Source organism: Phascolarctos cinereus, unplaced genomic scaffold (genome assembly GCF_003287225.1).
Source record: "Phascolarctos cinereus isolate Bilbo 61053 unplaced genomic scaffold, phaCin_HiC Scaffold_726;HRSCAF=1367, whole genome shotgun sequence".
Classification (NCBI taxonomy): Eukaryota; Metazoa; Chordata; class Mammalia; order Diprotodontia; family Phascolarctidae; genus Phascolarctos; species Phascolarctos cinereus.
This window is the reverse complement of record NW_027556098.1, coordinates 88115611-88130059: the sequence shown is the minus strand read 5'-3', so window position 1 is coordinate 88130059 and position 14449 is coordinate 88115611. Positions and strand designations below refer to the sequence as shown.

Below are 14449 nucleotides of genomic sequence, written 5' to 3'. Positions count from 1 at the left end.
AGTTGAAATGGACTTTTCCTTTAAACAAAAAGTATTAGGTCACCTAGGATTAAGTTTTACAAATTAAAGAAAGGCTTGGAGGAGGAGGGAGGGGCTCCCCTTAACTGTGATTTAGTGACAAGTGCTTGTTTCCTGCAAACTAACCTTATTTTAGTAGGAGTCGTGTTCAGTGATTCCAGTGAAATTAAACTCTATTTTGTTGTTTTTAAACCACTGCCTACTAGAACCGTAGAAGTGCCATGTGTTTGATGCTCGTACTTAAGTCCAAATAAACTGCTGATTTAAAATACAATTATGTAAAATATTAGAAATTTGAAAAAATGCACTAAATACTGTTCTTCACCAGAATAATTAAGCACCAAATAGTATTACATGTATTTCTGAAAATAAAATCAAATGTAAAATTCAAGTAGTTAAAGCAGACACCAGTGAAATCACAAACTTAAAGCCCTTCTGTCAGTGGCTTACCTGAATACTGCATACCATATTGTTGTGGAGGCTGAGCTTGTGGCTGCTGAGTACCATAGCTGGCCTGTTGTTGGTACTGTTGATACATCTGACCTACATATTAAAATAAAAGAGAAAAAACTTAAAGTTCAACATACATACTAAAAATATTAATAGTTTGTATACCTAAAGATTTCATCTCCTTTGAATTTGACAACACTCTAGGCCTAGTATTATGCCCATTTTACAAAAGAGGAAACTGAGTCTCAGAGAGGTTTACCCATATTGCCTAAAGTCTCAAAGCTACTAAAAGGCAGAGTCTGGATTCAAATTCAATCCAAATTCAATATTCTTCCCACCCTAGTATGAGGCCTCATCACTTGTCATCTGGACTACTGCACTAGCCTACTAATTAGCCTCCTTGCCTTGAGTCTCTAGCCTCACTCCAATCCATCTTCCACACAGGTGTTCAAGTGTTCTTCTTCAAGCACAGCTCTGACCATGTCATTACTCAAACTCTAATTGCTCCCTATTGCCTCTACTACAGAATACAAACCCCTCTTTTCAGCTTTTAAAGCTCTTCCTAACCAGGCCCTACCCTACCTTTCTAGCCTTATCCTTCCCTCTCACTTCCCATCACACATTTCATATTCCAGGCAAACTGGACTTCATATGTGACACTCCATCCCTCATTTCAGAGAGAAGGGGATTACAGATGAGTGAAGCAGCATATACTGTCAGAGATCTAACAGCTGGCTTTGCTCAAATTTTTTGTTGTTGTTTTAAGGAAGGGTTCAATGTTAGAAGAGTCAAGGGAAATGAATAGTGAAAAAACAAACAGGCAACAATAAAACTAAAACATTTAATTAACCAGAATAATATGCAAACAATCTTATTTCCTTTATGATTTTGATTCAGGCATTCAGTATGTGTCTTGGCTAAAGTCAGTCATAAGCATCAGTGTTTAGCAACTTAGACTTGGCACTTCTGCTTGAAATAATTCTACACATCCTATTTGCAATTACATAAGAACTTATAACATCAATAAAGGTATTTTCTGAAATAGCAAAACTACCAGCTTTGGTAACAATGGATATGTTCCCTGAATGAAAACTCCATAGTTCTTTCTTTGGATGTGGGTGGCATTTTCCATTATGACGCCTTTGGAGATGTCTTAGATCCTTGTATTGCTGAGAAGGGTGAAGTCTATCAGGATTAGTCATTGCACAGTGTGGCTGTTACTGTGTACAACGTTCTCCTGATTCTGCTCACTTCACTCGGCATCAGTCCGTACAAGTCTTTCCAGGTTTTTCTGAAGTCAGCCTGTTCATCATTTCTTACAGCACAGTAGTATTCCATTGCATTCATATACCACATCTTGTTCAGCCATTCCCCATTCATATACCACATCTTGTTCAGCCATTCCCCATTCATATACCACATCTTGTTCAGCCATTCCCCATTCATATACCACATCTTGTTCAGCCATTCCCCATTCATATACCACATCTTGTTCAGCCATTCCCCATTCATATACCACATCTTGTTCAGCCATTCCCCATTCATATACCACATCTTGTTCAGCCATTCCCCAATTATCACATTGGGGAATGGCTGAACAAGATGTGGTATATGAATGCAATGGAATACTACTGTGCTGTAAGAAATGATGAACAGGTTGACTTCAGAAAAACCTGGAAACACTTGTATGGACTGATGCCGAGTGAAGTGAGCAGAACCAGGAGAACGTTGTACACAGTACGGCCACACTGTGCAATGACTAATACTGATAGACAACTCTTCTCAGCAATACAAGGATCTAAGACATCTCCAAAAGCCTCATGATGGAAAATGCCACCCACATCCAAAGAAAGAACTATGGAGTTTGAATATAGTTCTACACATTGCTATTTGCAATTTTTTTCTTCTGCTGTGTTCTGTTTCCTCTTTCTGGTGGTTCCTCCTATTGGTTCTAATTCTTATTTACAACATAACTAATATGAAAATATGTTTAATAGGAATGTATATGTATAGCCTATGTCAGATTGCGCCATCTTGAAGAGGGAGTTGGGGAGGGAAGAGGAGAAAAATTTAAAACAAAAGCTTACAGAAGTGATTGTTGATAATTCAAAATAAATTAATTTTAAAAATTAAAAATAAATAATCCAAAAAAACCCAACCCAAATGCTATCCTTCCAACTGTTCAAGAGAATGCAAAATTCTTGAAACAGGAATTTTGTTAAGTAATATTTACGAGGTTTTTATAGATTTGAAGTGCTTTAAATGTGATTTTCACATCCCACATTTTTATTCTGGCTACATAAAGCTCTATCTGTACTTCCTCTTTGAATTGATATCTGCATCTATTAATTTATGCTATTCTAGTAATTTATGCTACTGCTCTGGCAGTTATAATTGGGTAAGAGAAGGAACAGAGAAAAGCCCTAAAATCTAAGGCATGCTAGTAATTCCTCCCCTAAACACCAAACATGTCAATTCTCAAAGTTTTACCCAGACCTTACCCCATTATTCAATGGAACAATAAAAGAATTGCCTGGGAAGATACAATTATTTAAAAGATTACATGACTCTGTGCCATAAAAAGAGAAAATCAAACGAATGGCTTCCTACTACCTTGCCCCTCTTTACACAATGAAAATATAATATACACTACAACCTGGCCTTTAAAATATATAGCTAGAGCACCACCTGGTGTTTTCCTGTGGAACCTTAAAAATAAAAAAACTAACACTTATAAATGAGAATAAAATAAAGCTTTTAAATCTATTCATATTAGTTAGGTGGTGGTACTCTGAGTATACTATAAACATAATTCTCATAATTTTCCACTTTAAAACTCTGTTTAATTTCACAAGTTAACTCTTATTCTTTACCTTCAATCTGACCTGCTTGTGTCTGAGCTCCTGTATATGGTGGCTGTTGTGGCTGAACACCTGGTGGATGAGCTGCAGATGAGGAGGAAGCAATGCTATCTGGTGTTCCAGAACGTTCTTCTGCAGGAGCACTGGGTGGTCCTGAAGAATGATGAAAAGCATAATCAGAACCTAGCACAGAACTGTGTACACAGCAGGTGCTTAATAAATATTTCCTTCAAAGCAAGTTAGACACAGAAAAAAAAAATTAAAGGAACTATATTTCAAGCTTAAGCTTCAAGTAAAATCTTTTTTTTAAGATGCCACATTTGTATCCTTAAAATATTAAAAACGTCTGAAAAATACTTTCAGTATACTGAATGGATCTTCAGCTGAGGATTTGTAGAAGGAGATTATCAACAATAATTGCACAAGATCAGAAGGGTTTGAGGGTTTGCACTTTGCATCAACGGATGGAATATTCACACTAATAATATCACAGGTCTGCCTATGAACCAAGTATTTCCTTCCTTTAACTCCCTAACTTTCTTTACCTGCTGTTTTCCAAGCAGTTCCACACTGCAAATGAAGAGTCCCTCACTACCATCTAGCAAGAAGTTGAGTCCTATGTTCCTATAACCCCCCTAAAAGAAGCAGCAGCTATCTCAATGTCATTATCAGTACTATTCCAATATTCATCTATTACAGAACAAGCACTCATCCTGACCAAAGTAAATTTAGACTATGACAAAATCAAATTGGACCCTAATTCCAATAGGCTATTGAAAAGCAGCAGCACATGTCCACAGACATCTAGAGGACCCACCTCTATTTAAATGTTCCAAAGTTGGGTACTTAACATATTGATAACAACTAATCATCCTTCTTTTTTCCCTTCCCTATATCCCTCAAAACCCTGTTCTAGTTCCTTAATACTATCAAAGATGACACTAGGTAGGCTTACTTAAATAAATTCACATCTGGCCACAATGATTTGCATGTTCTTTTCAACAATACAGATAGCCAGCCACCCACATCTGCCCATCCTGTGCCACTCTTGTACACATCCTCCTAGAAGCTCATCACACCTTGCTGGAGACTTTCCTCAGTTTCTTCTGACATTATAAAGGTCCCAGTAGAACATTAACTGTTCACTTGTCATCCCTCACCCTCACCACAGGGCCAACCTGCTTGCTCTATGTTATTTTTTCCTACATATTTTACTCTGGTTCTCCTTCAAACTGCCTCCCTGGTTACATGCTGCAGCCATGCTCCTCTGCACTGGTCCTTATGAAATATCACTTTTAAATCTTTGGAGACTGTTGTGTTATATGTTTAACAGCCACATAGCAACACTGTAAAATGTTACTAAAAAGACATCTTTATTTCCATGGGAAACTTGGCATCATTAGAAGAACTCTGAAATTTCCTAAAGACAATACTACCTATTCTCCTGCTTTTAACTCTGGGTTTAACTCTTTGTCCACTCGTACTATCTGTCCCAGGTATACATACTAAAGAACATGCTCTATAGGTTGTCCATTCAAATGCAGGGTCATAATCAAAGTTACATATATTCTTCATCCATTTGGTCCTTCCCATGTGGATGGTCAGGCCCAACTCTTGAGTGTTTACTGATCTCTTCCAGGAAGCTATTCAAATTAGTGTAATACCACCCACAAACAGGAGCATCTGGAGGACCTCATCATCCACAGGGAATTTTTCAACTTGGGTTCTGTTGGATTCTCAACCACAAATATCTTTGATGAGGCTCGCCTGATGTTTATGATCAGAGAGTCATTGAATGGGGTTATTTCAGTTGTCATATCTTCCAAAGAATCTTGAATAATTGTGATGTATCAACGAAAAGTACCTTGTTGGGAAAGATACCTAAAGGTGGAATTTTGCTCTACTAAATCAAATGCTTTCACTATCGACAAGCACTGTGGGTTGTCATATTCTCTACCTTTTAATATATTGTAAAATGGTAAAGATGTAGTCCAGTGTTGAATAGTACTTGGGAAAAAACCTGCTTTTTTCCTACTAAAATCTTCATAGAGAATATCTTCAATTCATGCACGGATTAAGTCTCAAAGATTTTATATAGATGGGAAAGCAGGCATAGAGTTGGTAGCTGCTGATATTTTCAGTAGCTTTTCTCAGTACCAAAAAGATCCAAGATTCTTTTTCATGCCTTCGATATCTTCTTCTTCTGATACTCTGTAAACTGACCCCTCATTGTGCCCTCACAATTGTGTTGCCTCCAGCATGGTTCTCCTCTACACACATTTGAATTAATCCAGTTGCTTTTCTGTAGGGCGACTTTTACCTCCCCTGTAAGCTCATCCAGGACTGTGATGCTGGAGTCCAAGTGAGGTGGTTCCACCGACCTTGATGGTAAAAAAGTTTGTTTTTTTAGAGATCTTTTCTGAGGTAGGCATACAACTCTGAAATCAATTTGTCTTCTTTTTCCTTCCCCAATATATTAACTAACATATTCTCTCTTTGTACTACCTCTCAGATTCATCTTTTCTTTTCCATATTGATAGAGAAGACCCCAGTTCAGGCCTCATCACAATATATCTATATTATTAGTACAAAAATTTTGTCGATGTTTTTCCTATGAAGTTTCTCCTTACTGTAATCCAACATATACAAAGTTACTAAAGTAACACTCACAAATTCAGTATGTCTACCATGCTCCTACTTAAGAACTAACAATGACTCTCTGTTGGCTATAGTATGAAATCTAAATTCTTACAGTCCTAACAATTCTCACAGTCCTTACACTCATGAAAAACCACCCCTTCCACCTGGCATCACTGTAGCACATAAGTATGCAGTCTACATTTTGCTCATTTATGCTTCAGCTGCTCTGCAAATGTTTCACAAGAAATTCTATATTCTATGATCAAAATTAGGAACCACTTTCCCAGATTTAGCTAAGAAAATATATGTAATTTATAAAACTATTAGCTCTCCTACTTCAAAAAATTTATAAACAGCAACTGTTCTTTTGTTTCTTTTATTAATTATTAATTATTGTTCCTATATGAGAAATATATGAAATGAGGTTATTTTAAGAGAGAACTGTATTAAGCTTTTCAGAAAAGGAAAGAGACTAAGAATGTTTTTCAACCTAGAAATTTGGTTTAAATAAAGAGGAGCCCCCAAAAGCAGAATACAACAAATAAAATGTTCTCTTGCTATAATTCTAAAATAAGCTTTTAAAATAGTTCAGATCTTAATCAATAAATATTTATTAAGCACCTACCATGTGACAGGTACTGCGGTTAGCACAGGTAGTGAGGAAACAAAGACAACCATGAAACAATCCCTGAATTCAAGAAACTTACATTCTATCAGCAAAAACAACATGTACATATAAGTAGATACAAAATATGTATGAAATAAATAAAAGGTAATCTTGGCGGGGGGGAGGGGGGAGGGAAGAGGTAGAGAAATGGAAGCACTAACAGCTGAGGGTTATCAGAAACATCCTCATGTAGGAAGTTGAATGTAAGTAAACTCTTAAGATAGGGAGTCTAAGAGACAGGTGAGTAGGGGAGAGCATTCCAGGTATGGGAGATAACCTGTACAAATGCAAAGTGAGACGAGATGAAATATTGGCCAGGAAGGGGGAAGGTGGGGTAGCCCTTCACACCTTCAGTGTGGCTGAAACACACACTCTATGGAAGGGAGTAATGTGTACTAAGTCTGAAAAGACAGACTGGAGGCAAATTGAAAAGGCTTTAAATAACAAGCAGGGGAGTTTGCAGTTAATCTTAGGGGCAACAGGGTATTACGAGAGTTTATCAAGTAATGGAGCAACATAGTAAAAGCTAGACTTTAAGAAAAACACTTTAGCAGCCATGTGGAAGATATGTTGGGAAGGGGAGAGACCTGAGGCAGGAAGACTAATAGGCAACTGCAACAGTCTAGGAGACAAGTGATGAGCCCTGAATAACTACATGAGTAGAGAAAGAGACATATGGGAAAGATGCTGTAGAGGTAGGAACAATAAGATTCGGCAACTAATTGGCTATATCTGGGTAGGCAGAATGAGAAGTCAAAGACAACACTAAGATCGTGAACTTGGATGACTGGAATGAATGGTGATACCCTCAAAAAAAACAGGCAAGTTAAGAAGAGGTGTGGATTTGAGGAGAAAGATGTATTCTTTTCTGGACATGTTGAGTTTAAGATGCCTATGGGGACACCCAGTGGGACAGGCAGCTGATGATGTGGGACAGAAGGTCAGAGAGATAGCTCTGTGAATCACATGCACAGAGATGACAATTACACTCATGTGAGTGTATGTGTTCACTAGGAGACATAAAGAGAATAAAGGTAAAAGAGAAAAAACAGACCTCGCAACAGAGTATTGGGGGTACAGGAATCATGATTTAAAAAAAAAAGACTGATAAAGGGTAGTAACACAGATTGGAGGAAATCCAAGAGAAAACAATGTCATAAAACCCCAGAGCAGAGAGAGTACCTCAGAGGAAAAGGGAGTCAACAGAGTAAACTGCTACAGAAAGGTTAAGAAAGAAGTCTGAGAAAAGGAACTTGAATTTGTCAATTAAGACAGCAATGTTTGTAAAAGAACAGTTTCAGTTCAGTGATGAGCTCAGAAGCCAGAATGCAAAGGGAAGGAGGAGGAAGAAGCAAGAATAGAGGAAGCACAGGTATCAAACATAGACAGCTTTTAAATTTTGCCTTTAATAAAACATGCATTCTTACCTGAAACCTGATCATCTGTCAGACCAAATGCTGACATGACATTTTTGTTGATTTCATCTTGATTTTTTAATGGATCAAAAGCAGACATACTCGCTGCCATCACTTGGGTAGATTGTTTGCCTGAAGAATCAGAAGCAGTGGGTTTTTCTTCCCTACTATCCACAGTATCTAGAGGTGGAATAAGGAAGGACAAAATTAATTTTCATTTTAAATAAAAATAATAACATAGGTATAACATTACTAACACACTCTCTTTAATAAAGTTCTAGGAAAGGGAAATATAGTATACATTTTTTTTCTTCTTTTTGGTAAGGCAATTGGGGTTAAGTAACTTGCCTAGCGTCACATAAGTGTCAAGTGTCTGGAACTGCATTTGAACTCAGGTCCTCCTGACTCTAAGGCTGAAGCTCTATCCATTGCGCCACCTCGCTGCCCCTATATAAGTTTTGGTTTTTTTAATTATGAAACTTTAAAGGTGGCAAGGACTATAAATGGACCACCTCATTTTATAGAGGCAGATACCATGTCCCACAGAAGTGAAATGACTTGTCTAAAGTCACAGACCAGAATCACATGACTCTAAGTGCTCTTCCCACTTCATCATACTGCCATTAGAAGTTTCATAAAATTATTGAAAGCTAACCGTGAAGAGTTCAATTTAAGTTTAAGTCACATTAAGAGTCTCATTCCATACTAGATAATTGTAGCAAATCAAAGATACTATACATTTAACAAGGTTACTCTTCTACGCAAAAAAAAAAATCAACAAATAAACATCTCAAGTTTATACACAACTTTTTTTTTACGAAGGTCAGGGTCCTCAGTGGGCACTTATTCTAACAACCCATGAAAAGAGATACAGGACAAATATTATTTACATTTTATATATGGGAAACTGATGTTTCCCATACACACACACACACACACACACACACACACACACACACACACACTCACAGCTGGCAATCATTGATGATAACCTTTCAGTATCCTATAGTGGGATAAAAACAGGTTTATTAGCAACAAGAGTTTTATAAAAGAACAGAGATCAGGACTTTTCTATATTTTATTATACAGTAACTAAAATACTGTAAACACTATTAAAGATTATTCACTGGTCTTTCATTATAGTATGACCTTCTATTCTATATGGCACAAAATTCAGTATGAAGTAGTCTACCTTAAATTCTATTCAATATGGTTTATTACTGGTAGGAAAACAAGGGTCTCACAATAACACTATTCTACCTATTACAATCTCATTATACAGGCTGCTAAGAATGGCAATTCTGTGAGGCCCCAGGATATTCTGATAAAGAATTGCAGACAGAAGTTATTGTAACTGACTAGTTACTATAGTCTTACAGAGTAAGTACTAAGTACTTAGAGTGTATCTATTATGTGTTGTGCAAGATAACTTCTCAGGGAGGGAAATGTTCATACCTTCATGGAGGCAGGTACCTGATACATAAGCTGAGAAACTACAGACAAATTACTTCATTTTTTAGTGATCTAGGCAACTCTCTAAGATTATACGTGTGTATGTATACATGAATATATGTGTGTGTATGTATGTATATGTCTATATATGCATGTGCGTATACATATATGTGAGTATACAGGAGGGACTTTCCATACCAGGAATTCCCTACAGATAAAATCATAGGTCTGAATCTTTAAAAAGGCAGTTGAGGAGGCTGTGGTCCCCTTAGTATAAGAAATGGATCTCACAGGTCAGAGAAAGACAGGTTCACAACCTACCATTTTCAGGGAGACTGGTAGAAGGTCCAGGTTCAACAGGTGGTTCTAAACAATCCAACAGACGATTCACTTTGTTTCGAAGTTCTATCATTTCTCTACGGAGATATTTCACCTGACTTGATTCAAGAGGCCTTGGCTGCCCATTAACTAAATGAGAAAAATTAATTATTAAAATTAATAAGGAGTAGTTTACCCAAGCCCAATAAACATCAGCATCATAATAACAAACTCCAATCAAGTGTTTTAAAATAAATGATTCATTTTAAAACATGAAACCACAATCACACACAGTATCTGTCACAGGGCCTATGGAGACTAGACTTGTAATTTCAATGTTACAGGAAATTCCTAAATGAAGAAACTCTTACTAATGCAGATCAGCAACTTTTCAAAACGAAACTGACACATAAACCCAATGAAAGTATATAAAGTACGGGCATGGGTCATGTTCTACAGCAGAAGAGTCAAACTCAAAGAGAAAAAATAGAGGCCACCAAACCATAATAAGGATCCTTGAGGGCCACATACTGACTTAGAAAACCACATATTAATATTATCTATGTTCTACTTATTCTTATATATGTTATTATATGTTTCCCAATCACATTTTAATCTGGTTCCAGCCACACTGGGAAGTGTTGTAGGATGGATGTGGCCCAGGACCTACATTTAACACTCCAGGTCTAAAGCAATGAGTCTATAAACCTTAACGCTCCCTATATAAAACCTACAACTATTAATGTACCATTAACAAATCACAAGTTTAAAATTTTTGAGGTCATGGAATAAAACCAATGCAACACAGAAACAATACAAAAAGAGTAGAACTGATTTAAATATCTTTCTATAACTTACAGAATGAAAAGGATTCCTTAAATCTAATATACATATGGATATATAAAATCATTAGGACTGAATTTGATCAAACTTCTACTTATACTCTTCTAGATTAAATATCTCATTTCTTAACTATTCATTTATTGATTTGAAACATTTAAATTTCTCTTGTAAAAGAGTTATATACACTTTCAAAGTATGTTAGGGAAGACCTGGTTTCTCTCCCATCAACAGATCAACTGTGACTACGTAAAATAATAATATTCTTTTTACTTTAACACAAATACCAGAATTTATATAATCCATCAACAAGATGAGTCAGAAAGGGGCAAAAGGAACAAGTATATGTGTATGTATGTATATGTGTGAGTGTGAGAATGTGTATGAGTATATATAATGCATGTGTGTGTGTGTGTGTGTGTGTGTGTGTGTGTGTGTGTGTAGGTACAGAGACCAGATAGATAGATAGATAGATAGATAGACAGAGAGACAGACAGACAGACAGACAGACGGACAGATAGATAGATAGATAGATAGATAGATAGATAGATAGATAGATAGATAGATAGATAGATAGCAACTACTATGTGCCATGTGCTGTACTAAGCACTTTATAAATATTTTCTCATTTGATCCTCATAGCAACCCTACAAGACAGGTGCTATTATTGTGCCCATTTTATAGTTGAGGATTAGCAACATTTATTAGATACCTACTCTGAACCAGGGGGTAGACCAGGCACTGGACATATAAAGTGGAAAATCAAATAGTTGAGGCAGCTAGGTGGCACAGTAGATAGAGCTCCAGCCTTGGAGTCAAGAGGATCCGAGTTCAAATCCAGCCTCAGACACTTGACACTTATTAGCTATGTGACTCGCGCAAGTCACTTTTAACCCCAATTGCCTTACCAAAAAGAAAAAAAAAATCAAATAGTCTCTGCTTTCAAGAAATATACTCTTGTCATGGGAACCAACATGTATGTACATATATATATAATATACACAAGCTAACTTGGAGGGAAGGTTATTAGCAATGGGTTGAGGATATCAGAAAAGGTTTCACACAGAACGCAGTGCCTGAACTGAATATTTCTAACAGGAGAGCATAAGAGTCAATCCAAAGGCACTGAGATGACCAATGGAATGCTACATGTGAGGAACAGCAAGAGGCCAACTGGGCTGGACTAGAGAGAAGGGATAATGTATAATAAGGACAGGAAGGCAGATTGGGGCCAGGTTGTGAAGGGCTTTAAAGACCAAACAGAAGTTTAAGTTCGATCCTCAAGAAAACAGAGAGCCATTGAAGTTTAATCTGGGAAGAGGGTGGGGGATGGGGGAGAGAAGGGTAAGCAAAAGGGACAGGAAAAAAAAGGTCAAATCTGTGCTGTAGGAAAACTTCTTAAACAATCCTGTAAAGAATGAATTACAGAAGGTAAAGACTTGAGGCAAAGAGACTAATACTCCCTGGTTCAGAGTAGGTGCTTAATAAATTCTGGTTCTAAAGGTAATTCCAAAAGAAGTTAAAAACTATTTTGAGCCTCAAGCTCATTGGAATAGCTTCCCAAGGTGACTACTTTGCAAGGGACAACATTCAGCAAGATATATTGAAGCCCTCTTCATATCTTGCCTGGACTGTTAACTTCTTTCAGAACTGCCTTCAGAACCAGAATACAAGCCAAACAAGAAAAATAAAGCACATTTCATTTTCTTTTCCTTTCTACAACTTAACAGTGCCTGGCCTATAGTAGCCACACAATAAATGTTGACTTAACTTTCCCTAAAACGGTCCTGATCATGCTGATCATTCCTCTTGATCACCAGACAAAAATCTGCAGATAATGCAACAAATTCTAAAGACAATTTCATGAAAGGAGTTCCAAAATTTTTTTGAACAATACCGTATTATTTATAACAAAATATATAGTTTCCTAAGGGAACTATTGTACAAGAGACAACATTTGGGTAAGTTTTGCTGTTATGTTTAAAAGATGTCAAGTATAGCACATCCAGAGTTATGGATACAACTTAATAAGACATTTAAATTAATAACTCATTGGTTATGTAGCTCCAAATGCCAAAGAAATACATAAAACAAAGAAAATTTAAAATTAGGTTTCATTCCCATGCGCTCTTGTGCTTATACAGAAAAGTGGAGAAACAGGAAAGTAGGTGGAGGGTGCTAAGAATCACAGTCTTTTGAATGTTGGTACTCAAAATGTGAAACCTAAGGGAGGGAGCACAACGCAGTGAGGGAAAGTGCTGGATTTGAAATGAGAGAACCTATATTTGAATTCTAGTTCAGCCATTTTCTATCAGTGTAACTCTGTGCATGTCACTTATCCTTTCTAGTCCTCAGTTTCCTTAACTATAAAATAAAGAGGCTGGATAAGATGACCTCTGTGGTCTTTTCCATTCCTAATAATATGATTGTATGATTCTTTTGAACAATGAATTGACAAATTATTTGAGAACAGAATCACATTAATATTAACATTGTTGCCAGGTCTGAGTTCAAATCTGGCCTCTAGCACTTATTAGCTATGAGACCCTGGGCAAGTCACTTAACCATGTTTGCTTCAGTTGCCTCATCTATAAAATGAACCAGAGAAGGAAATAACAAACCATTCTAGTATCTTAACCAAGAAAACTCCAAATGGGGTCACGAGTTGGCACAACAATAATAAATGAAACAAATTTCTGCTAAATGGATGATGATTCTTAGATTAAAATCCAACTAAGAAAAAAACTGATAAATATATACAAAGTAAAGTTATTATAACAGCAACAGGGGGATGGGAGTTGTTCTGCATGGAGTTATAATCAACCTACAACCTCCAGGTGGCACTTTAGATAGAACAGTAGGCCTAGAATCAGGAAGGCCTAAGTTCAAATCCAGGCTCACACAGACATGTCCTAGCTGTGTGACCCTAAGCAAGTCAATTAACCTGTCTGCCTCACTTTCCACAACTGTAACATGGGGATAATAAAAGACCTTCCTCTCAGGGTTGTTGTGAAGATTAAAGGAGATATCTGTAAAGTGCTTAGCACAGAGCCTGGCACAGAGTAGGTGCTATAAAAATGATGGCTATTGTTATTACTTTACCCTGAATCTACTTTTGACCCATCAGTCTCATTTACTTGAGAAAAATTCATTAATCACTTATATGTAACAGCTGGCACTGCTCTTCAACACACCTTGGTAAAGCTAGTTTCTCTCTTCTGCTGCCTTATTTTAACATCTAGCCTCCTCTTCTGGAAGCCACATGACCCTGAGGTCTAGACTACCATAAATGCTCCCTCCCTAAATTTAGGGTTCTTTCCACTCCAGAAACAGCTTCTCTTCCTGATCACATCTACCCCCAAAATGATCCCTCCCACCAAACTCCTGTTTCTGTTCCCCCCTGATTCTCTAACTCTTACAGAGGAGAGAAAAAAACCATTTGAGGTTCTAGGACAACAGGAAGACTAATTACAAAAGCTGTGAATTGGCCTGACCATTTTGAAAAGCAGTACAGAATTACAGTAAGGTTCCCACCCTAAAGGAAGTCACTGACAGGAAAATAACTACCTACCTGCTCAAAAATATTAATAGCAACATTCTCTGTAACTGCAAAAAGCTCTAAAAAAAACTGAGCAAGGAATGGTAATAACAGCTAAATAAGCTATAGTATATGAATACAATGGGATATCCCTGAACTGTAAAGAATGGCAAATATGAAGAATTCAAAGAAATATGGGAAGTCAAAGTATGAGGCAAAGTGAAAAAAAGAATATACTGGCTAAATACAG

General features: G+C 36.9%; 1 protein-coding gene across 3 annotated transcripts in view; it reads right to left on the bottom strand.

Annotated features, from left to right (window-relative positions):
• The window catches only part of TFG (trafficking from ER to golgi regulator), a 37875-nt gene that overhangs the window by 4500 nt on the left and 18926 nt on the right, over positions 1-14449 (bottom strand). For 2 of the 3 annotated variants that reach the window (XM_020999898.2, XM_020999896.2), the window contains 4 exons: positions 9825-9971; positions 8064-8231; positions 3342-3482; positions 469-561 (listed from right to left, as the gene is read on the bottom strand). In XM_020999898.2, coding sequence (XP_020855557.1) covers positions 469-561; positions 3342-3482; positions 8064-8231; positions 9825-9971 — 549 coding nt within the window. The remainder of the gene's footprint in view (positions 1-468; positions 562-3341; positions 3483-8063; positions 8232-9824; positions 9972-14449) is intronic. The other variant, XM_020999897.2, reaches the window with a different exon arrangement.